General features: G+C 43.7%; 2 protein-coding genes across 2 annotated transcripts in view; both read left to right on the top strand.

Moving 5' to 3' along the window:
* The window catches only part of LOC308314997 (membrane-associated guanylate kinase, WW and PDZ domain-containing protein 3-like), a gene marked incomplete at its 5' end in the record, with an annotated part of 28,127 nt that extends 10,254 nt beyond the window's left edge, over positions 1-17,873 (top strand). Inside the window, 7 exon segments of the mRNA XM_080762821.1 lie at positions 1,098-1,331; positions 2,510-2,695; positions 3,307-3,400; positions 9,836-9,938; positions 11,170-11,307; positions 11,653-11,791; positions 13,730-17,873. Of these exon segments, the coding sequence (XP_080618947.1) occupies positions 1,098-1,331; positions 2,510-2,695; positions 3,307-3,400; positions 9,836-9,938; positions 11,170-11,307; positions 11,653-11,791; positions 13,730-14,694 (1,859 nt within the window). The 3' untranslated portion in view covers positions 14,695-17,873.
* A 478-nt stretch (positions 17,874-18,351) lies between these two features.
* LOC308315743 (lysine-specific demethylase 9-like) lies at positions 18,352-24,510 on the top strand (the record flags this gene model as incomplete). The annotated part of the gene is made up of 7 exons (XM_080763870.1): positions 18,352-18,997; positions 19,684-20,351; positions 21,523-21,660; positions 22,176-22,318; positions 22,564-22,734; positions 22,861-22,969; positions 23,939-24,510. 7 exons carry the CDS (start codon positions 18,352-18,354, stop codon positions 24,479-24,481), a joined length of 2,418 nt encoding a protein of 805 aa, XP_080619996.1. The 3' UTR covers positions 24,482-24,510.
* Between the last annotated feature and the right edge of the window lie 702 nt (positions 24,511-25,212).

Below are 25,212 nucleotides of genomic sequence, written 5' to 3'. Positions count from 1 at the left end.
TCATAACAATTATGCACTTGGTAACTACTTTTTGAATTTTGGCATGGTGTTAGGTATGGGCATAAGGTTTTCAAAAACCATCGCAAACTAATTTGGCTCGCCCCCTAGTGGTCAGCCCTCAGCCCTCCACTTCCTGTGTTTTCATCCCCACTATCCACTCTGAATGGCCTTGCTGACAGATTTGGTAGCCCAGCACAGAATCTGTTCTTGAGGCCTGGGCCGTGGCTCAGCGGTCCAGGCACCTTGGCTGGTAATCCAGTCTGGCAGTGTGCCGCGGGTTCGACTCCCGATCCCGACGGCCTTTACTGCATGTCACCCCCCCATCTCTCTCCCGATTTCCTGTCAGCATCCTTTTTTTTCCCTCAATAAAAAATATAGAATAAAGAAAAAAAACATAAAAAAAAATAAAAACTGTTCTTGAGAGATTACTGCACACTAAATGGATCTGTTACTTAGCGATGATACTAATAATGTCATCGGTAAGTAACACCTTTACACCAAGGAAGTAGGGAAGCAAGCCTGAAAGTAGGAAGAGTTATTCTGTGTGCATAATGCATATAGCCCAATGACTGGGTTGTCTTTGGTTTTGGACATACAAGTTTTCCACTTGAAAACGAGGAATGACACCTTCACTGGGTGACTGCAGTACATATTGCAGCAAAAAAAAAAAGAAAAAAAGTTTACTAAACAGAGATTGTTTGTTTGTCTCTGATTGGAGTTGAGATAGACCAGCCAGCCAGTAGTGTTGATGTACATCTCAAAGGATAGAGTAAAAAAGAAAGAAATCTGAATTTTCTATTTCAGCAGCACCAACCCCTGCTTAACGCAGCCTTGTTTACAACCATGAATAACAATTCCACAAATAGTGTACAAGCATTTTCTGAAATGACGTTGGATGTGATGTATGGTAAACAACCTTCCTGATCATGTTGCAGAACTGAAGTCTATTTTTTCCAAAACTGCACCTTGATTCACTGGGGGGCACCCACTGCCGCTATAAGAACTTTCCAGACTGACAAAATGGTGTCATTTCCCACTGATAACTTATATTTAATATTCCCTCCTGTGGTCATCCTGTGTTGTCATAATTATATCAGATTGCAGTGGAGAGCAGGAGGGCGGTCCGCAGCCCGCCCCCCCGCAGGTGGCTTCTGTCCTGGTCAACGGCTCTCCAAAGGCGCCTCGCATCGAGGGGCTGGCCGGCACCACCACCGCCGGCCAGCCGGCCCAGCCCTGTCGGCCGGCGTGCTTCGATGTCACCCTGCAGCGTAAAGAAACCGAGGGCTTCGGCTTTGTCATCCTCACGTCCAAGAACAAGCCGCCACCTGGTGGTAAGATATAAAGAAAGAGACGTCACTTCTCTTGTCCACTGTGACTGTCACACATTGAGCCTTTTTTTGAGTGGTGCAACCACTCCTACAACCAGCAATATCCGTGTACCTGTGTACCTGTGTGAGAGAGAGAGGGGGGTGTGGGGGGGGGGGGGGGGGGGATTGCTCAGTTCACACGGGTTTGATTTTTTTATTTAATTTGGCTGAACATTTTACAGATGAGAAGCTTCTACAGAAAAATGTGTCATAAGAGTGAAATAATGTTCTACTTTGAGAAATGCTGCTTTAGCAGATGATGTACACCTTTTCAGACTGTATAGCTCTTAGAACAGAAATAAAATGATCAGCGAGATTGGTAACGGTAAAGCTACATGTAAGAGCGTCTCACGTTAACAACTCAACTTATGCAATTAGATAGCATTTTATGTAGTCATAGCACTAGTGTACAGTATACACGTAATTTCATTAAATAGATATTCCACAGTTCGACGGATGTCAGGTTCTTAGCTTACGTAATACGTATGATTCCTATGTACTTGATGTATTACATGATTACATGATTATGGATTAAGAGCGTCTGCTAAATTGTAAACTGAATGCAGGTCAGACATACTGTATGCAACCAAGCTAGTCATCGAGCAAAAACATTAAAGGAGAATTCCATGCTAGAATGCTTTCTTATCTTTCTTACCTTTCTTTGTAGTTGTTACGTCCCCACCAAAGAGGTCCAGGTGTTTTTTTGTGCAAAAACTCCTTATTGGCTATTTTCACTATCATAAGCCCTCAATGAATTGCATTGCATTGAATGGGAATTGAATGGGGCTATGGGGTGTTATGCTTATGCTAGTTCGCTTATTTCCATCGAAAGAAGTAGTAAAGTGTGCCGCTTGGGATATTATTTACATTATGAAGAGAGGATATATACAAAGAAATTATAATTTTGAGCGATGGAAATAAGCGAATTAGCACAACACCCCATAGCCCCATTCAATTCCCATTCAATTCAATGCAATTAATTTAGGGCTTATGGTAGGGGAAATAGCCAATAAGGAACTTTTGCACAAAATAACACCTGGACCTCTTTGGTGGGGACGTAACAACTACAAAGAAAGGTAAGAAAGCCTTTTAGTATGGAATTCTCCTTTAAGTTGAAATGTGTCTTGTTTTCTCTACGGCAGTTATCCCACACAAGATTGGCCGGATCATCGAGGGCAGTCCTACGGACCGCACGGGGCAGATGAAGGTGGGAGACCGCATCTCCGCCGTGAACGACCAGTCCATCATGGAGCTTTCCCACAACGACATAGTCCAGCTCATCAAAGAGGCCGGCACCTCGGTCACGCTCACCGTGGTCCCTGAAGACGGTACGTTGATGCGTGGGAAGGGTCCGGTCCCGTTGACTTCCGGAATGTTGTAGGAGTGAGATACGTTAAATAAAAAAAAGTATTCTGAAAGAATATATATTCAAAGATTTGTGCCGCATTTTCATGATTTTTCAAAAATAGCAGATCTACAAGCTCATAGCGCGCCACCGAGTGCCGCGCTATGAGCTTGTAGATCTGCTATTTTTCAATAGCTAAATAATGCTTAGTTAAAGGCTAATTTGTAGTGTTATAGGCAAAAAGGTTTCAAAAAAGAATTGTGGATCTAGGGGCTTGTAGCTCCACATTTAAGTACAAAGATTATGTGGTTAAATGATTAATTGGTGTATAATAAAAAAACATGCTTAACGATTGATTATTCATTGAATGAATAAGCCATAGTTTCTAGATAAAACTCCACATCACTTCATTGTGTTGGGGTGGGGGGGGGGGGAAGAAATCAATGAAGCCATTGGATATTGTACTGTACTGTGGTGTGTGACTGGTGTCCCATTGTGGATTGCAAGACAAACCGGTGCTCCTGTGTTCTTCTATCCTTGAAATGTTTGGACATCCTTGGAATGTTTGGTGTGTTTATATTGTGTTTGGAACAGAGACCGGTCCTCCATCCGGAACCAGTTCAGCCAAGCAGAGCCCGTCGTCACAACACAGAGCTGTTGGCCAACAGCCCCCCAGCCATCCGGACAGGTAGAGGGGCTATGCACGCACGCACGCACACACACACACACACACACGCACGCACGCACGCACGCACGCAGGCAGGCAGGCAGGCAGGCCACATAATAGGGGTAAATTCACTGGTATATACCAGCACCTCCTGTTTATCAGACTGAAAGTGAGTTGAGTTGGAGACCGTCGTTGAGCCATAAATTAGTCCACCGGTCAAAACAGAGTCTGGTTTTCTTCTTCCACCACTGCTTTCCCTCGTTACGAGTGGTGGAAGAAGTACTCAATTTCTTTTTTTTGCTAAAGTAAAAGTAGCAATACCAAAATGTAGAAATAAAATACACTGTTAAAAGTCCTGACTGTATTAAACATTTAATTTGAGTAAAAGTATTGGAATCAAAACTTAAGTGAAAGGGACCCCCCCCCCCCCCCCACCCCACCCACACACACACACACACGCGCGCTCGCAAACACACACACACACACACACACACACACACACACACACACACACACACACACACACACACACACACACACACACACACACACACACACACACACACACAAAAGGAACAAGAAAAGACAAGTGAGCTTGTAGATCCTAGGGTTTAAGTTTAGGCCTGACGTTGAACATTTAAAAAATGTCTTCTAAATCCTGAACGTTTTTTAAAATACCTATGTTTCTATGTCAGTGGTGCATTTCATGTCAAGGACCCCAAAAATGATATGTAATTGGCCACCAACCACCATCTGAAAAATATGTTTTTCCAGGAACCCTCCCAGAAGCAAAGATTTGAGTTAAAACTGTTTGCTCTGAAAGAATATATTCAAACATTTTCACGATTTTTCAAAAAATAGCTCGTAGTGCGGCACTCGCCGCGCTATGAGCTTGTAGATCTGCTATTTTTCAACAGCTAAAGTATAACAACAATGAAACACCAAAAGGGGTTCCCGCCCCAAAATGGGTTATTATAAATTAAGCAACTAGTAAATAAATCTGTCTAGATAATTGTAGTGAAGTGAAAAGTCGAATACTTTCCTCTGAGATGTAGTGAAATAGAATTAAGTAAAGTCAAAGTGGCTCAAAGTTTTACTCAAGTACAGTACTTGAGTGACTTTCTACCCGGCTCATTAGAACGCTGCTCTCCTCACATACAGAAAGCATAGGATAAAATATGTCATGTCTCATTAGAACGCTGCTCTCCTCACATACAGAAAGCATAGGATAAAATGTCTCATGTCTCATTAGAACGCTGCTCTCCTCACATACAGAAAGCATAGGATAAAATGTCTCATGTCTCATTAGAACACTGCTCTCCTCACATACAGAAAGCATAGGATAAAATATCTCATGTCTCATTAGAACGCTGCTCTCCTCACATACAGAAAGCATAGGATAAAATGTCTCATGTCTCATTAGAACGCTGCTCTCCTCACATACAGAAAGCATAGGATAAAATGTCTCATGTCTCATTAGAACGCTGCTCTCCTCACATACAGAAAGCATAGGATAAGATGTCCTGCTCATTAGAACGCTGCTCTCCTCACATGCAGAAAGCATAGGATAAAATGTCTCATGTCTCATTAGAACGCTGCTCTCCTCACATACAGAAAGCATAGGATAAGATGTCCTGCTCATTAGAACGCTGCTCTCCTCACATGCAGAAAGCATAGGATAAAATGTCTCATGTCTCATTAGAACGCTGCTCTCCTCACATACAGAAAGCATAGGATAAAATGTCTCATGTCTCATTAGAACACTGCTCTCCTCACATACAGAAAGCATAGGATAAGATGTCTCATGTCTCATTAGAACGCTGCTCTCCTCACATACAGAAAGCATAGGATAAAATGTCTCATGTCTCATTAGAACGCTGCTCTCCTCACATGCAGAAAGCATAGGATAAAATGTCTCATGTCTCATTAGAACGCTGCTCTCCTCACATACAGAAAGCATAGGATAAAATGTCTCATGTCTCATTAGAACGCTGCTCTCCTCACATACAGAAAGCATAGGATAAAATGTCTCATGTCTCATTAGAACGCTGCTCTCCTCACATACAGAAAGCATAGGATAAGATGTCCTGCTCATTAGAACACTGCTCTCCTCACATACAGAAAGCATAGGATAAGATGTCCTGCTCATTAGAACGCTGCTCTCCTCACATGCAGAAAGCATAGGATAAAATGTCTCATGTCTCATTAGAACGCTGCTCTCCTCACATACAGAAAGCATAGGATAAAATGTCTCATGTCTCATTAGAACACTGCTCTCCTCACATACAGAAAGCATAGGATAAAATATCCCATGCAGCCGCAGCCCCGTGGAGATCCACGGATTATTGGAGTCTCACTTTACGCTTTGATCTTCCTCTTCAAACGAGATCACCTGTGTCAGGACTGTTAAGCCTAATTTATCGTCCGCCGCACGACGGTGTGTTTTGCGAACAGAAAATAACAGAGCAATAAGCTCACAACGACGCATAGCGTAGCATCCGTGACGCATTGTAAACTTGTAGGTTGGCTATTTCCGACACTCGAACGGAGTATGAATCAGACTGTACTGTGTTTCTGCGGATACAAATCTTCCTTTCTCGTCTGTTTCGTCGCTCTCAATCAACAACATCTGCACCTCCTTTTTCTATTGTTTTCTGATTATATTTTATTCTATGATTTCATAATTCATTCGATAATTTCGTCCGTCTTTATTTAAGGCACGTTGTGACTTTGTTTTTGAGTGCTATAATGTTTATTATAGTTTGTTATGATTCGTATTTTGTACTTAACACATTTTGGGCGGGAACCCTTTTGGTGTTAGCATCATGTTATGCTTTAGCTATTGAAAAATAGCAGATCTACAAGCTCATAGCGCACCACCAAGTGGCACGCTACGAGTTTGTAGGTCTGCTATTTTTGAAAAATCTCGGGTCAGAATGGGTTAATTAATGTTCTCGCTATTACGTTTATTGTCGTTGTTACATAATCCTTAACATGTGGCGTGACGTCAATTCTGTCATCTCGCCTGCATGGTGAAGTATGTGAACTCGTCTCTGCACCAGTGGCTGCTAAGGAAGGCGCGGCCTCTTTTGATAGTGTGGCGAGCCACTGGCGATGCAGATAAGTTCCCACAAAGGCCTTGTAATGAGCTCTGTGAAGCATTAAAGTATGCCCCAGCTGTCTGCCAGTGAACCGTAAAGGCAACGCGGTGCTTTGAAAGGATTTAACGCCGACTGCTCACACTGTATAATGAGAGCTATGAGACAGAGCCCTGATGTTGTAATGAAGCCAGTTCAATTGGAGGCATCCTAATGGAAAGGGACACGAAAGGCCGTCTGTGAAGCGTCACCTACTATTAAGGGTGCAACAGTTAATCGAAGTAATCAATTTAATCGATTTGTAAAAATGAGAATGTACTGTATATGAACCTTTTTATTGAAAAGGATATCCCCTTGAGTTGTGTCATCTCGTTTGAGGGTTGAGTTGTATCATCTCGTTTTCGAGGGGGTCCAACAGAAAGTACAGTAGACAGAACAATACAACAAATACATACATGCATATATACATAAACAAGTAAAAAACACATGAAACTGGCCCACTCCCACCCCACCTGATCACCCACAGAATAACAGACTTCATGCATCAATGTACTGTACTCTAAAAGCTAATGAACAGACTACAGACCATTACATACATGGACATGCGATATCTTGCACTAACATACTTAACCCATTTAGACCTACGTTTGATTCTACAAAATGTCTTCTGAATCCTGACCGTTTTCTGAAAAACCTATGTTTCTATGTCAGTGGTTCTCAATATTTCATGTCAAGGACCCCCAGAATTATATGTATTTGGCCGCCGACCCCCATCTGAAAATATGTTGTTCCAGGGACCCCCCAGAAGCAAAGATTTGAGTTAATGTTCGCTCTGAAAGAATATATTCAAAGATTTGCGTCACATCTTCACAATTTTTCAAAAATAGCAGACCTACAAGTTCATATGAGCTTGTAGATCTGCTATTTTTCAATAGCTAACAGTATAACATAATCCTTAAAACACCAAAAGGGGCCCAGAATGGCTTAAATAAATATACAAAATACAAACATGCACCTTGGATGTTAAATCACAGTATATTCACAGGATGGTTTATAAGAGACAGAGAAAACGAGGCATTTCGATATTTGTTAATCAATTCCAATAAAAAAGAGAGACATAAAAAAGACAAAATACCAAAGAAAACATGCTTCAAGATTATTTGATAAACCAAAAAAGTAATTTGTTTTAAACTAATTGAACGTTGCAGCCCTACTTACTGGGACACAGAAATCCATGTTTTTCATGCTGAAAGAACTTTAAGGCCCCAGTTTTTTCTAATGTCCAAATTGTTCAATTACCCCTGTTTAATGGCAAGAACATTAATGCCCCTTTTTGACTAAAATATGCATGCTTCCAGTTTCTGAGGCAAAATGTAATAGTCCATTCATAGAGCTGGAGGAAGTCATTAGCCAGTCATTACGGATAGCCAGTGGCATTTGGTGTAAAGTACATTACTTTTTCAAAATGTCATATCTGAAATAGTCTCTGAAACAACCCAATCTTCTTACAGATAATCTTAAAGACCAACCCCTCCTTTTTTCACAGGAGAAGATTTTGTTAAAACCCCTTTTACGGTACCTTTTTATACCTTTTTTTTGGTACCTTCTATAAACAGAACCCTGGCCCTAACCTGGGAAGTACAGTATCAGTGCCATGCTCGACCCATCAACCTACACAGGGCTATTAGGTACATTAGGACCTAATGATTAGGTCACTGGTTCTCAACACCGGGACCACCAGGTGTACAAACCCTTACAGGGCTGCAGCTGTGGGTGTTGTCCTGGATAAGTCCTTTAAGACTCATGCGGCAATACCTCGCTCCTGTAGGTTTGCACTTTACAACATTCGATTACAGTCTCAACCCAGGAGACTGGCTAACTCCTTATCCAGGCCTCAGTTATTACGACTACTGTAACTCCCTCTTTACTGGCCTCCTGGCGTTCTCACTTCAGTCTCTTCAAATGATACAGAATGCTGCCGTAGTACAGTATAGTCATCCAACAGCACAAAACATAAAATGTCTTCCCCCCCCCCCCCCCCTTTTGCTCCCGGTTGCTGCCTGTACTGAATACAAAACACTGACCAAAGGCATGGCATAATAACGCTCACTTAGATCAGCTAACACAGTGATGATGACCGAGCCCTCCCTAAAACACCATGGACAACCTTCCACACATTCTAAACTCGTCTCCCTCCTGGCTCCCAATCTGTGTAATAAACTCCCCATTGTCTCATTATGTCTCCTAATTGTCTGCCGTAATGAAGACTGACCTTCAGACTCCACTAGTACCTATAGTACACTACCTGTACGGTTTTAGCCACATTTTCTTTTGATTGATGCTAGCGACTGACATAATTGACCACAAAATCTGTGGTCAATAATGTCCGTCGCTAGCATAAATCGAAAAATTAATGTTAAGAATGGGATTTAGATCACTTGTTAAGAAAGGGATTTAGATAGCATGTTATTTTTAGACAGACGCTAGGGTCATTGTTTACCTGGTATCTATCTTGTAGTTTAAATGTACAATAATGTTATTTAGATATGATGTTGTTTATCTTATAGTTGTCTATCTTATAGTTTCAATGTACAGAATGTTATTTTGATAGCATGTTGTTTTTAGACAGATGCTAGGTTAATTGCTTATCTGGTATACTAGTTTCTTGATGCACTACATTGCTATGTGATTATTGTAACTTATCTGCTAATTGCCTAAATTGTAACTTGAGAGTGTACAAATTGAACCAAATTGATCATTTGGTTCCATTTACACTCAGGGTTAAATGAACACTGAGGATCTTTACGGTGTAGAATTTAGAGAGGGTCCAATCTACACTGTACAGTAGATGGGAGGGGGGGGGGTCATCCTTAAAATGAAAAGGGTTTAGAATCACAGCATTAGGTAAAGGTGTCTGCTAAGAAGTATTGTCATATTCTAGTAGGGTCAAATAACGGTTTCTACTGTGTTTTTTAATTTTTTTAAAACATAAATTATGTTTATTGATTTTCTTGACAGCATAATAAGTAATTTCAAAACAATGATTCACATATATTTTCCCCCCACATCCCAATGGCAGCACAAATACAAACAAAATCTTCCAAGAAACATCAGGAAATGTTTTGACAACAATAAATACAGGAAAAAAAAAAGAAAAAAAAACCTATTACACAAACAAACAAACAAAGAAATGCACAATGTCCGTCACAGTTCCCTACCCCCACTCCACAGCTGACTACTCCAATTACTGGTTTCTACTTTTGGTTATGCTGCGATATGTGATTGTACTGTATGTACTGTATATGTGTGTTGGGGCAGGATATGTGATTGTACTGTTTGTATATGTGTGTTGGGGCAGGAATGGCGAGTCGGATGATAAGAAGGAGGGTGTCGGCTGGCCAGAGCTGAAATCTCTCCCAGCTGGAGAGGGAGGAGAACTTATCACCTCGGGCCCAAAACAGGTGATGAGAAAGTTAAACTCGGCTTGTTCTCACAGTTACATGTACACACTGTATGTGGCAGACGCTTTTCTTACAATGAATGCTCAAAGGGTGTGCAACTGATATTTTTCACTTAGTTAGTGTTATAACAACTGTTTATTATAACAACTGTTTATTATAACAGGGGTAGTACGGGTACTGTATGTATGTCTGTCTCTCCAGGTCGTTTTACATTTCTTGTCATTCATGTCCTCACTGTATTCCATTACTAGCTATTATGTTTTTACAGAAAATACAGTTTCAGGCTGGTGATAACATCCAATCAGAAGAGTGAGGACACAGGCTGATCAAATTAAATTGGAAGTGATGAAACAAAATAATAACGAGAAAACAAATTGAAACACGCCCACGGAACACTGTAACGTTGAAGCTGATAATGAACAGTTCTCTCTCTCGATTGGATAAAACGTGTATCCTTACTTGAAAACGTATTTTCTGTTTACCAAAGAGCTGGAGAGATGGGGAAGACTGCTGTTGAACTGAACAAACACTCTGAATATCGAACTTTTTACACAAATATATCACTTACATCTCCTGTATTGTTATTTTTTTCTGCTCTTCCTTTTCAACAAACTCCTGACTTGTGTAAAAAGTCCCCACTATTATAACTTAATAGTGTCCACAACTATTATAACTTCATATGGTTGTCTCCGTGTCGACAGGGCTGTTTTATAACTATTATAACTTCATATGGTTGTCTCCGTGTCGACAGGGCTGTTTTATAACTATAACTATTATAACTTCATATGGTTGTCTCCGTGTCGACAGGGCTGTTTTATAACTATTATAACTTCATATGGTTGTCTCCGTGTCGACAGGGCTGTTTTATAACTATAACTATTGTAACTTCATATGGTTGTCTCCGTGTCGACAGGGCTGTTTTATAACTATAACTATTATAACTTCATATGGTTGTCTCTGTGTCGACAGGGCTGTTTTATAACTATTATAACTTCATATGGTTGTCTCCGTGTCGACAGGGCTGTTTTATAACTATTATAACTTCATATGGTTGTCTCCGTGTCGACAGGGCTGTTTTATAACTATAACTATTATAACTTCATATGGTTGTCTCCGTGTCGACAGGGCTGTTTTATAACTATTATAACTTCATATGGTTGTCTCTGTGTCGACAGGGCTGTTTTATAACTATAACTATTATAACTTCATATTGTTGTCTCCGTGTCGACAGGGCTGTTTTGTGGTGGAGCTGGAACGCAGCCAGCGTGGCTTTGGGTTCAGTCTGAGGGGCGGGAAAGAGTACAACATGGGCCTGTTCATCCTACGACTAGCCGAGGAGGGACCTGCTCTCAAAGATGGCAGGATACATGTAAGTCATTCAACTGCCTCAACGTCTGCCTGGCATCTGTGCCAGTGGTGGTACAGTAATGAAGTTTACTTCAATACTGTACGTAGGTACAGTATAAACACAAACAAACATTGAAGACAAAAGTGAGGACGGAAAAGTGAGGACGCAAATTGTGATTACATCCGGCCGGATGTTATGATGATACGAGCCCCTCGCTTCACACGGGTGTGATTCTTTGAGTATCTGTACACACTTAACACAATACTGTAGCTCTGTGTTCTGGTTGGTGCGAAAGGGGTGTTTTCTTATATGAATTGTTAATTTGCATTTACCGCAGTTATAATACACTTTACCTCCGTGTCACAGGTCGGAGATCAGATCGTGGAGATCAACGGCGAGGCCACCCAGGGCATCACGCACACACGGGCCATCGAGCTGATCCAAGCAGGGGGCACCAAAGTTCATCTGCTGCTCCGACCCGGCCTGGGCTTGGTCCCCGACCACAGTGCGTGCACACTTGAGAGCGACATGCATGCACGCACGCACCCACGCACACACACAGTACTGGCAGCAGTGCAATTGGACACACCGTATAGAGGTTTAACACAGTAGACTATTTAGCAGTAGCACACACATCATACAGATGTAGAAGCTTTGGTATGAATATGCTTGACTTTCTTTATTCTTCTCATGCATGTGTTGCAAAGCCTCTGCTACTCTCTCTCTCTCTCTCTCTCTCTCTCTCTGTCTCTCCTTCTCACTACCGTGCTTTCAGTGTCTCGCCTTCCCAGCACTGCTCTCTATTTCTGTTTCTTTATTTCTTCCTCCTATAGGTCTGAACTCTTCCTCCACCCTGTGCTTCTACATGAAACCAGATCATCACTAAAGGGCCTCACTGCTTTTCTTGGTCTGTCCCTAATAACCTCGGTAAACCTTGTCCTACTTTTTGCCTTTGTCCTCTCCTGTTTTAAACTATAGCGATTCACCTCCCAAGATTCAGCTCCTCCTGACTATGTCCCAAATAAGTCCCTATTAATTAAGTCCTATGGTGTCATGGTCTTGGCATATCATCACAGAACTGTAGAGGGCTGTGGAACAAAGCAGTGACTCCTAGGACAATAAACAGACCTGCATGAGCGCTGGAAGCTTTTAGAGGCCCAGGGGTTCATTTTTAAATTATTATTAGTAAACCCACCCTGCCACTGAGCACACAAACGCCTCATCCCGAGGCAAAGAACAATAAAGATTGAGACATTGGCGAAAACCCCGTAACTAGATATTGATCAGCGAGTGACAAATGGTTACAAGGATACGCATGTGCATTCACTGGCCCCAAACCGAAGAGAATGGTTTTCTATGAGTTGTTACTCATAGAAATAGAGAAGCTCATTCCAGACCCCACTAAGTCCATTCACCCTTCGCTCTCTTTCTCTGATTCTCTGCTGCATTCTTCTGCTCTTAATCATTACTTATGTTAATTAATCATTCTTCTGCTCTTAATCATTAATTATGTTAATTAATCATTCTTCTGCTCTTAATCACGGCCGTGCAATTCTTATCAACATTAGGACATTGAAATGTCACTGCTGGGTGAAAGTGTAGTTTCCATTGAGACTGAATGACATTATGGCATTTTCAATATTTCTTTCCAATTTCATAATGTTATAGTATGATATTTGAGATTGATTTTGTTTATGTTATATAATAATAGATCTATATATATATATATCTATTAGACTTTTTTATGTAAAATAGCAACCTTTATAAATCAACACAATTAACCATTGTCAGGTTAAACATTGACAGTATTTAACCAGTTAAACCCTGTACTCGACTGGAGACCCCCAGGGGTCAATACTTTTTTCCCATCTGCAGATAAATAGCCGATCTACAAGCTCACAACATGGTTTCAGAATAATTGATTTTCACATGAATTGGCACCCCTACTTTTTGCAGGCAGCGATAGGTCATTTCTTAGTCATGTTTGATCAAGCATGTTTTTTGTGTCGTCTTGGGCCATTCTGTGATGCATATGATACCTAATTAAAGTTTAGGAAGTGCCCACTCCATTTTCCTGTGTGCTTGTTGGTAGATTTTGCCGATTATTTTATATTTTGGTATGAGATTGTGTGTTTGAGTAGTTTGACAAATGTTTATTCTGAACCAAGGCGTTTTGCACGCTTATCACATTGTTTTGTATAACCTAGTGAAACAAGATGTGAGACCACATTACAGCCCAAAATAAACATTATTTTGTTTTAAGTGATGTTTGTTTGATTTTGGATCATGTTAGAGCTGCCGATAATTTCCAAAACCATGTGTTCAGTTTAATTTGACAAACGTTCAACATTTGAATACCGATCCGTGTTAAAATATCCGTGTTATAAGAGCTGTGTAATGGTTTTCATTCTCCTCATTACTCTCCCGATACCTGTTTTTGCAGGTTCAAAGGACAAAGTAACCATCCCGACCTCAAGCTTTCCCAGACTCTCTGCATCCGACGAGCAGTCGTCTCTGGCCTCGCCGTGCTCCGTCACCCTCTCTGCCTCCGAGCGGTCTCCGTCCTCCCCCAACAACACCACTGCCCCCGACGAGTCCCCCGCCGCGGGCCAGGCCGCCCGGGCGAGAGGACAGCACTCTCATCAGCACCATAAGCGTCCCACCAGCCCCGACACCCTGGACAGAAAAGCCCTCCATAAAAAGAGCGATTCCAGCCCGTCGCACAAAGACAAGCCCGCCAGTCCCAAGAGAGCGACTGAGAGGCGGCCTGATCAGGCCGAGCGATCCCAGAGCCCCAGGAAGACAGACCGAGGCCACGGTGGGTCCCAAGAGGACATGAGCAAGGAGAGAAGGCCCCACGGACAAAGAGACCACTCCTCTAGCCCTAAGAAGAGCTCCAAGAGGCAACAAGACCCGACTGCGGCTAAGAGCCTCGATGAGCCTCAGAGCCCCCGGCGCCCGGGGGGCCAGCAGCCCTGCTCCCCCCCCCCCGGTGAAGGGATAGACGACGACGATGCGGCCCCCCACCGGCAGGAAAGGGGGACCTTAGAGAGAGGAGACGCGACCAGGCGAACCAACGAACGGCGCAAGAGAGACAAAGGGGCCGAGCGAGAGGCGGAGCCCCAGAGTAGAGCCCCCCAATCCCAGACTAACCCGGCGAGGGCGGGGTCCGACGCGGATCACGCCACCCTGAGCCGGAGGGGCAGGAGAGAGAAGGACGGAGAGGACGCGAGAGAGACGGGAAACCACGGCGGATCGAGTGAAGAGGTCGACAAAAAGGACCCCAGGGGATCCAGTGGTAGCATCCACGACCCGGGCTGCAACGGCATTAAGAAGGCTTCCATCACCCCCGGGCCATGGAAAGTCCCCAGCTCAGCCAAGATCCAGTCCCAGGTTGAGAGGAACTAAATACGCACCCACTCATCCATTATGGAACGGAAGCGGAAGCCTCCGAAGCATGGTGGTGTCATGGAATGAAACGAATGAATACTTTTTTGAGACTTGGAAGATGAATAACAATAACATCACTGTGTAACCCACGGCTACATTTGCTTCGCATCGTTTACCAGTGACTTTCTTTCCACCCTCTGCCTCATATCAAGTCGGTTGGCACCGGGCTCTTTGTCGGATCCGACGAGCATATTTGTACGTGCTATTTGTACGTGTGTCTGTTTGTCTGTCTGTCTGTCTGTCTGTCTGTCTGTCTGTCTGTCTGTCTGTCTGTCTGTCTGTCTGTCTGTCTGTCTGTCTGTCTGTCTGTCTGTCTGTCTGTCTGTCTGTTTGCATAGAGGGGTGGGTTTGGGTCTGATTTTGGACATGGCAGTGAAGTCTCTTGTCCTCATTGTGCCAATCGGAGACTCCGGCTTTAAATGAAGGTGCACTGTATCACTCTCACTGTGAGACTCTTTGTAGGCGATGACACAAAAGAAATCATCTCTCTCTCTCTCTCTGCTAGCTTCAATGAAGGATCCTGTGTTTTATTTGTCAGTCTGAAAGTTTAAAAAGCCGTCTAGATCCACACAGAAATCACCCGGCTTCTCCTGTTGGGGAATATTCCATTGTTTTGTCACTGAATGTCTGAGGTTATGGTGACCACCCCCCCTAAATCAGTGGTTCTTAAAACAGAGGCCCTTTTTAATTTAAAAATGTTTGAAAAATGTGGGATACTTTGGAAACATTTTAACTACTTACATTGGGGGTCCCTGGCAGAGAATACGTTTAGATGAGGGTCCAAAAACATACATTTGGGAATCCCTGAGCTGTGAACTGTGAGTGTGTGAGCGTGTTTGCACACATTTAAAGAATCATGCTGTTCTCATCTTTACAGTTTTGCTTTGCAGTGGGTGTTGGACTACCTTGGAGCTTTACAAGAACCAATCAGATCAGAAGACCAGACACTTGTGGTTAGACTTCTATTGTTTGTTATTATGCGTGTTTATAATGAAGTATAATGTAATTTATTGAAATGATATGACCAAGAAATACTTAAAGTATGCATTATCCACACGGACTCATTTATGCCTCCATGTGGTGAATAAATAGAAACAGAATGTGTACATCTGCATCCTCATCGTGGACATTATTGTCTACTATTATACCGTATATTGCATCATCATTCAAACGTGTGTAATGTTCTCAACAAGAACAAATGTCCACTGCTATTTCTCAACTCAACAAGTATACATTATTAACCAGTGTTATGCAAGTCTATAGCAAATGAACGAGCCTGTTATTTTGTTGATGCATAACGTTGCTGTCAGGCAGAAACCTTGTATATTCGCCTGCGTTTCAATGGATCCAATGTATTTACCATTTTGTCACAAGCTCTTTCATTGGTTAAATATTTATATACAAACCCACAGACAGACTTAACCCATTCAGGCCTGACGTCAAAATAAAGAAAACGTTCGCTCTGAAAGAATATATACATCAAAGATTTGTGCCGCATTTTCACGATTTTTCAAAAATAGCAGACCTACAAGCTCTGCATGTCATAAGCAAAAAGATAATTTAGAAACTTTGCCAAATCTTTCAATTTTTTTTAAAAGATAAGCATATCCACAAGCTCACAACGCATCACAATGCGACACATGGTGAGCTTGTAGATCTTCTATTCCTTCTGCTTTTGCGTGACGCTGTCATGACACAGAAGGGCATTCATTTACTAAAAGAATAAACATAAAAACATTAAATATGAAGATAACAGGGTTTCTTCCTGACAGCAATGATAAACCATACATTCTATTTCTATTCATCCATGGTCTGTCCACAGTTCCACAAGCCTATTCCATCCTGTAATGTTGTCTACTGTATCTTAGGTCCTCTCACTCCTCTGGCTGGCTGTGTGTGTGTATGTATACCAACCCAATGGTAGGCCTATGTATTTTAGACATCGCTGTAGCTTTGACTGTACTTAATCTGATTTGTACAGTATATTATAATTTAACAAAGTGATCTATACATAGAGGTCTAATTTAGCTGAGTTGGATTATCTAATCTGATCTGTATTAAATTAGATCTTTGCCTTGAATTTATTAAAAACAAACATTTGCATTTTATATGAAGTTAGTTTTGGCACAATCTATTTTCTTTCCCTCATACTAATATCCAAATCTATTTTGATCAGAGTTGCTATTTATCCATGAATACATTTGTGTTGTTTGCCTTTGTTAACCTTCACTTATGTCTGTCACACTTTTAATAATGTAAATAAATCCACTTTTCCAAAGAGTCCTGGTTAGGTTTTCACATGAATGGGGAAATTAATAATATGGTCACCAAGATACTGTAGGATATGTGGTCCTAAATTTAGGTTTTAGCAATATTTTATTAAAACAAAATGAATAGGTTAGATCAAAAACTGCTGTTCAGGCAAAGTTCATGCAGTTCTGAAAATGTGTAGACTTTCTCAGGAGCGAATGCATCCGGCAGGGGCGCTAGTGAACACTTTACAGTTTACACCAGTAGGGGCGCTAGTGAACACTTTACAGTTTATACCAGTCCCGCAGCACCCATCATCACATCTGTTGTCTCTCTGCTACTGTGGACAGTGTGGAGTACAGAGACACCTAGTGGTTTATATACAGTACTGCATGTCTGCTCATTTGGGAGCTTGACTTGTGGAAATCACTGTTGTTACAACAATACTGGCAAGTGGCAACCCATATAAACATAAATGTATAAATTGCGTTAACCGTTACAGCCATGTCTAATATATGTTAGGATGGATGGGCGGACGGACGGACGGACGGACACATATACCTGTCTCAGTCTGAAAGACCTCATACTAATAACTGTCTAGTGTCTATCTTAAAGTTTATGTGATAGGCTACCGTTTTATTACCGTTCCTGCCATCATTATTGTCTCTGTGATACTGTGGCCTTGCATTGCTTCTACATAAAACGCCTATTCACATTATTGTAGTTTGTAAATGTTTATAAATTGTACAGCAAATGTATAAATATTTGCCTTCATTCAGAAAAGAAAATATATAAATCCTCTGTAAATCGTTTCATTATTTTTTTAAGTATACAAGGAAAATTATATAACTGCGGTGAAAGGAAATAATCTGGTCATGGCATCCTGTTCATGCACTGATAAATAAACGTTTACTGAATAAACTGCCCTTGTGTTTCTTTATTTCTTTTAACATTTTTGTGAATTTATGGAAATTGGTTCCAAATAGTCCTAAAAGCATCTTTATTTGGAGATTTTTTTTTCTTCAAAAGTACGATGTATTATTATTAATGAATAATTAATTATTTAACCATATAAAGTGCTATAAAGGAGCTATAACGGGTGTAACGTCGTTCATTTTTATAAACATGACGTCGTCAGCTGTAAGAGCTGGATGCGTGCAGGGCCGCACGCGCTCACTAACATAAACTACAACTCCCAGGTACATCCCGCTGTTGTGCGCATGCGCATACACAGCGACGTGCTAAAAACTACAAACAACGGCAATACAGACTACAATTGCTCACCGACTTGCGCAGTGGGAATTCAGCGGCGTTTTTTGAGCTAGACCTTTAAATATAACTGTACTGTGTAGCCTACGTGCAAAGATGGCAGCTCAAGTCGACTTGGTCCATGCGAAAGTACAAGTGAAGACAGGGGACAGCCTAGACAAATTAATCAAAGAGAAGAAAAAGAAGAGGAAAAGGGACCTGTCACCGCAAGCGGACAAGCGCGAGCGTTCGGCTAAAGACGCCAAGAAACTGAAGCTACATCTCCCGATTCTTCCCCCCCACCACCACCATCATCACCATCACGCTCAGCAGCGGACGCACCAGCCGCATCAACAACAGCCGCAAAAACCCCAGCCTCGCAGCAGCTCCGAAAGACCCGCTGACATGATGCCGCCTCACCACAATAAAAGACCCGCTGACATGCCGCCTCACCACAATAAGCACCACCACAACCAACAGCACCACCGTCACACAGTCACTCTCACAAACGGCCCAAGGAGGGACCTGCAGCCGGCCTCGGCTCAGGCTCACGCTCCGAGGATCAAGGTACCTCCGGACCAGAAGAGGCGAGCGGTGCCCCCCGCCGCGGCACCTGCCCTCTTCACCTTTACGCCTCTCAAAGTGGTGAAGGCCAAGACACAGGATTACAAAGAAAAGCACAGAGATGCAGATCTCAAACTCAAGCCAAAGAAGGAAAATACAGAGGCAAATGTGAAATGTGTGGAACCGAAGAAAAGGAAGGGTGAGCTATTCACCCCCTATATTTCTATACTTTATTCACGTTTTACCTTTTTTATAACCGTATATTCTTCTTCTTTTTTTTGCATAGAAGTGTATATTTGTATGTTTTTGAGGGGCCCCTCCTCACAGGTTTAATGTTTGTCTTTAGTTCAATGTTTGTTTTGTAAACGCCATTGACAATGAAGGGAAAATGTAGTCATAATGTGCCTCATTAGTCAAATTGTCTCTTTATTGATAAGGACGTTTAATGTTTGTTTGTGTTGGCACCGTTTGTTTCATATCACCATTACATCACCTAATCAACATGAGTTAGACTTTAATATATTAGCGCCCCTGCGCCCCTCACTTCACACGGGTGTGATTTTTAAATCTTCTGATGAATTGAAAATGGAGGGCCCTTATGTAAACCCCGATGTAGACCCTTATGTAAACAAGTCTTTAATAGTAGGCCTACAGCTTACATTATGGGAGACTGGCAGATCAAGTCCTTCAATTCATTAATATATTATGTTGTCAGACTATCAATAGACAATATTGTGTACAATATTGTTTACACTGTTTTAGTTTTTTCCTGTTCTTGCATAAAACATTACCATGGGACAGTGCCTTAATTGGGGTGCCTATTCCTTTCCTCTCCAACTCAAAACCCCTTTTCTCTCTTGTCTTAACCCGTTCCTATATACGCAGAGCCCAGGCCCCATGACGAAAATGTCAAGTCCCTCACTCTGGAGGAATACCTCCTCCTGAAGAAGAAGAATAAGAAGAAGAAGAGGCATCGCGAGGACGAACACGATGGCAAGAAGAAGGTCCGGCGCCTGCATCACAAGGAAGTGCAAACCGTGTGCGCTGTGTGTCCGGGAGCGGCCCTCGCCATGCGCCCTGACCCCACCAGGTCAGGCGGTGTGGTGAAACAGGAGCCGGGCACCACCGTGGACCGCCGCTCCTACCTCCACCACCACCATGCGCCTAAAGTGGGACACGGCCCCTTCCTCTCCCACCAGGACCACTACATCCGCAGCTCCTGCCTCCAGACGGGCACCTGGCACGGGCGCTTCATACACGAAGAGAGGCAGGCCAACGGCGGGGCGCTGGTTCTGCACGCCTATTCCGACAAGCTGGCCTGCCTGAGGTCCGCGGACCTGGAGTGCTTCTCCCGCCAGTTCCTGGAGCTGGCTTTCGCGGAGAAGCCCAGAGGCGCGGCCCGCTATGCCCTGGCGGTGGTGCACGGAGCGGCCTCCTACCTGCCGGACTTCCTGGATTACTTTGCTTTCAACTTCCCCAACACGCCGGTCAAGATGGAGATCCTGGGCAAGAAGGACATTGAGACCACCACTATTGCAAACTTCCACACTCAGGTACGGTATGTGTGAAGGAAGTCATCGTTGCATGGCATGCCTATAGACGAATGTGCAGAGCCGTGTCCATGCAATCTTAATGTGACACCTCACAGGGGGCACGGGGGCACAGTTGGTAGTGCTGTCGTCTCACAGTTAGAAGGTCCTGGGTTCGATTCCCGCTCGGGACACTGTGGGCGCTGGCGGCGTGTTTCCTCCTCCGCGTCGTCAGTGCCCATACCCGAGGCGGGGTTGGCGAAAGGGCCTTTCTGTGTGGAGTTTGCATGTTCTCCCCGTGTCCCCTAGGTAGGTACCCTCACAAAAAACATGCAGTAATCCTGGTCTCTAAACTGCCTCCCCCTGGCCAGCCGGGGCGCCTGATGGAGGGGAAAGGAACTGGCGCTTCCACGCGCTACGTCCAACCAGGGAAACTCCCCCCTGTCAGGTGTAAAGGAGCAACTTGGACACTAAGGCATGAAGGAAGCATGAGTTCAAGTCCGTTGCTCTCCCCATGTCCCCCATATATGGGGACTAGGTTGGTGGAGGGTGTGTAGAGCCCAGGATCACATTAGATAATAACACAGGGGTGAAAATGGGTTACACAATCGTGGGATAAAAATTATAAAGAAATGTGACACCTCACGACCACAGCTACTGTATGATTGCACGCAGGGCAGCCTGTGTGGATTTGTCTATAAACCACAGCACAGCTTAATGTCAGGGACCAGATATAGTAGTGGGACTGGAGCACTGCACAATCCCCCAAGATCAGGTTCATATAGTGTCATTCCGTTGTTATTTATCCGGCAGATTATTTATTTATTTATTTTACACTTAAAACACACTTTCAATCCCAACCCCCCAAATAAATTTCAAGAAATAAAAACAAATTACAATTTATTTTTCTTTTATGCTACCACTATATTTTGCATATGGTGGTCACGACATTTACATATCTTTTATCTCTTTGGTATGTTCGTATGGGTGTGTCACATATATTGTCATATTATTAGATTTACTGTATACCCTGAAATCTTGAATAGACAAAACTGTGAAAAAAAACAAATTCAGATTCAGATAATTTCATAAAATAATTACCAAATATCCAAGAAATGCCATTCATTCGGGGAAAAAATAAGTAGCCATGAAACACAGAGTTCTCTGAAAGCTGACTTCTTTCCTCTGTGGGCAGGTGAGCCGTACCTACTGTTCAGGGACATACCGGGCTGGACCCATGAGACAGATCAGCCTGGTCGGTGCACTGGCGGAGGAGGTGGGCGACTTTTTCCCAGAGTTCCTGGACATGCTGGAGGAGTCACCTTTTCTCAAGGTCAGGCTTCTTACCATGTCTATTACTATTACTGACGGGCTGCAGCTGGGCAGTACCAGGGAGGACATATCAGACAGGCCACAGGTTTTCAAAGTGTTGGCCACAAGGGGGTGCTGGGGGGCAAAGGAATGGGAAAAATGTGTTATATAAATTCTCTCTCTCTCTCTCTCTCTCTCTCTCCCTCTCTACACACAATTCAAATCATAAGATTATTATTATTATAATTATAGTGTGTGTGTGTGTGTGTGTGTGTGTGTGTGTGTGTGTGTGTGTGTGTGTGTGTGTGTGTGTGTGTGTGTGTGTGTGTGTGTGTGTGTGTGTGTGTGTGTGTGTGTGTGTGTGTGTGTGTGTGTGTGTGTGTGTGTGTGTGTGTGTGTGTGTGTGTGTGTGTGCGTGCGTGCGTGCGTGCGTGCGTGCGTGCGTGCGTGCGTGCGTGCGTGCGTGCGTGCGTGCGTGCGTGCGTGCGTGCGTGCGTGCGTGCGTGCGTGCGTGCGTGCGTGCGTGCATGTTCTCAGAATACTCTCCCATGGGGAAGCATGTCGAGCCTCAAGCTGGACTGTCGCTCTCAAAGTGACGATGGACCCATCATGTGGGTCAGGCCAGGGGAGCAGATGATACCCACTGCAGACATGCCCATGTCTCCCTTCAAACGAAGCAGGTATACAGTCCTTCAAAGAATATGCATGTTTTTCTTTCTGTGAAGGATTGTAAAAAAACAGAGACGTACAGTATGGTGCTGACTGCTGAGTAACAGCAGAGTTTGCCCCAAGGCTGACCTGTCAGTTCTACCATAACTGAAAGAGTAGTAACCTTGCCTATACGATAGGCAAGGTTACTACTCTTTCAGTTATGGAAGCATAATTAAAGGCCTTTTCCTCTGTCTCCTCTCTTTTTTCAACTAAGGTCCATGAACAAGGTAAAAAATCTCCACTACCTGCCGCGGGCCAGTGAACCCAGAGAGGTTCTCTTTGAGGACCGGACCAAGGCCCACGCCGACCACGTAGGTCAGAGCTTCGACTGGCAGAGCACCGCTGCTGTAGGCGTACTGAAGGCGGTGCAGTTTGGAGAGCGCCTGTGAGTGTCTTGAAGCATTAAACAATGTCACTGTGGAGATTCCCAATGAAAAGTGCTGAGGATTGACTGGAGTGATGTGCGAGTTACTGTGCGTGACTACTTCTTTTTTTTTCCTCCCTCCGACAGGAGCGAGCGACCACGGATAACCAAAGACGTAGTGTGTTTCCATGCTGAAGACTTCAATGATGTAGTACAGAGGTTGCAGCTGGATATCTATGAGCCCCCAGTGTCTCAGGTAACAGCCAGAAATTAGAGTACTTTAAACCCATTTTGGGCGGGAACCCCTTTTGGTGTTAGCATTATGTTATGCTTTAGCTATTGGAAAAATAGCAGATCTACAAGCTCATAGCGCGCCACCGAGTGGCGCACCCAGGTCAAAATGGGTTAAGGCCCTGACGCACCAAGGCAAAATCTTCTGAAAAGCTGTCAGCATGTGACCAACAACCGCCCAGTGATAGTTAGTTGTCCATTAGCGTGGCGTTCCCCTGACTGATCGTGCTGAATCGATGGCGGACCTTGTCGGTGAGGAGAGAGATCTCCGTTTGGCGGTTCAGCCTGAGCAAAGAGTATGGGAAGATACAATTATGGAAGTAGGCAGTAAGCCAACGACGGATCAAAAGCAGGCACAGAGATGCAATATTGTTTCAAATGTAGAAGGGAGTTCCAACCGTGCCTGCTGCATCTCAGAAGCCTCTAGCCTATAGCAGGCCAGTCTGCTGCATCTCAGAAGCCTCTAGCCTATAGCAGGCCAGTCTGCTGCATCTCAGAAGCCTCTAGCCTATAGCAGGCCAGTCTGCTGCATCTCAGAAGCCTCTAGCCTATAGCAGGCCAGTCTGCTGCATCTCAGAAGCCTCTAGCCTATAGCAGGCCAGTCTGCTGCATCTCAGAAGCCTCTAGCCTATAGCAGGCCAGTCTGCTGCATCTCAGAAGCCTCTAGCCTATAGCAGGCCATTCTGCTGCATCTCAGAAGCCTCTAGCCTATAGCAGGCCAGTCTGCTGCATCTCAGAAGCCTCTAGCCTATAGCAGGCCAGTCTGCTGCATCTCAGAAGCCTCTAGCCTATAGCAGGCATCTCAGAAGTGTGTGTGTGTGTGTGTGTGTGTGTGTGTGTGTAATGTGTTTTGTGGTGATCCCAGTAAGGCTTGCTGATTGCCATGGCATCAGCTAATGGGGATCCTTTTCAAATAAAACAAATCTCCTCACAGTGTGTTCAGTGGGTAGACGACGCCAAACTAAACCAGCTGAGGAGGGAGGGAATCCGCTACGTCCGTGTTCAGCTCTGCGATGACGACATCTACTTCATCCCCAGGAACGTCATCCACCAGTTCAAGACCGTGTCTGCCGTCTGTAGCCTGGCCTGGCATATCCGCCTCAAACAGTATCATCCAGAGGAGAAGGAGGACGAAGAACCGAGGCCTGACGACCGGGACCCCATCTCGGACCACTTCTCGCCCAGGCACGACGCCACCGCAGCGCCCCGTGCACACCCGCGGGCAGGCAACGTCAAAGGAGGCGTGGCTGAGACGGAGGAACCGGTGTTCCAGAGGCCAGCGACTCCTCGCCGGGAGCCTCAGCCCGCAGCTCCTCGGCCCTCCATGTCTGCTCACTTGGTCCCACCTTACCAGGAGCTTCAGTCTCCTTTAACAGCAGCCCGGTCTGCGTGCACAGTTCCAACTCTAGAGCATAGCCTTCCGCAAGGCCTCATTCATCCTGGACCCTACCGTCCCTCCATTCATCGCCATGTATAATGCTCATCACGATGTACAGATTTACATGAGCCTTCTTTACCTTCGCTCTCTTTGTGTATATCTATTTATCTTTCTCCTTGACACTCCTGCTGTGGTAGGAGCTTATTTAAGAAGACTGCAAATATCTGTGTCAAACGGGAAGCACCATTTAGCTTCCTCTTATAAATTATTATTCAGCCAAAGTGCATAATTTGAATGGACTATATGACTGGTTTCGATATGATTTTATATTTGGTAGAACCTAGCTAGACTGGAATTCTCGACTGTCTTTTGCTGTCAAATCTAATTGCGTCGACTAAATCTTGTAAAGTACAGACAGATACAACCCCACGTGTTAAAGAGACGAGATTTGTGTTAATATTCTAAGCTCGGCAATTTCTAAGCTCAGCAATGGTGAAATTCTCTTTCAAGGAAGACAGAATCCAGGTTTCCTTGGTGGCTAGAGTTCTGTGGATTGTGGGGGATTTTTAACATGTTTGATACATCAGCCTAATCTTTGAGCTGTACAGTCTCATTAGTTGACAACCATTCCAACCAATCAGTAAATACGATATACACATTTTCATATAGATGATTGATTGAATATAAAAGTCAAGTCAATGTGGTCTTTATTTCACCACAGTCCAAATCCCATATGTGACTGACACACTTGGACTTATTGAATTTTAAAGAATTTACAGAAAAGCTCATTGTTTATAGCCCTTGTCTGGACTAAGGCGACAGTCTCCTTT

This window comes from Protomyctophum bolini (genome assembly GCF_963924005.1).
Source record: "Protomyctophum bolini genome assembly, chromosome: 5".
In the NCBI taxonomy this organism is placed as follows: Eukaryota; Metazoa; Chordata; class Actinopteri; order Myctophiformes; family Myctophidae; genus Protomyctophum; species Protomyctophum bolini.
Note: the sequence above shows the minus strand (reverse complement) of the source record. Positions and strands in the feature narration are given on the sequence as shown.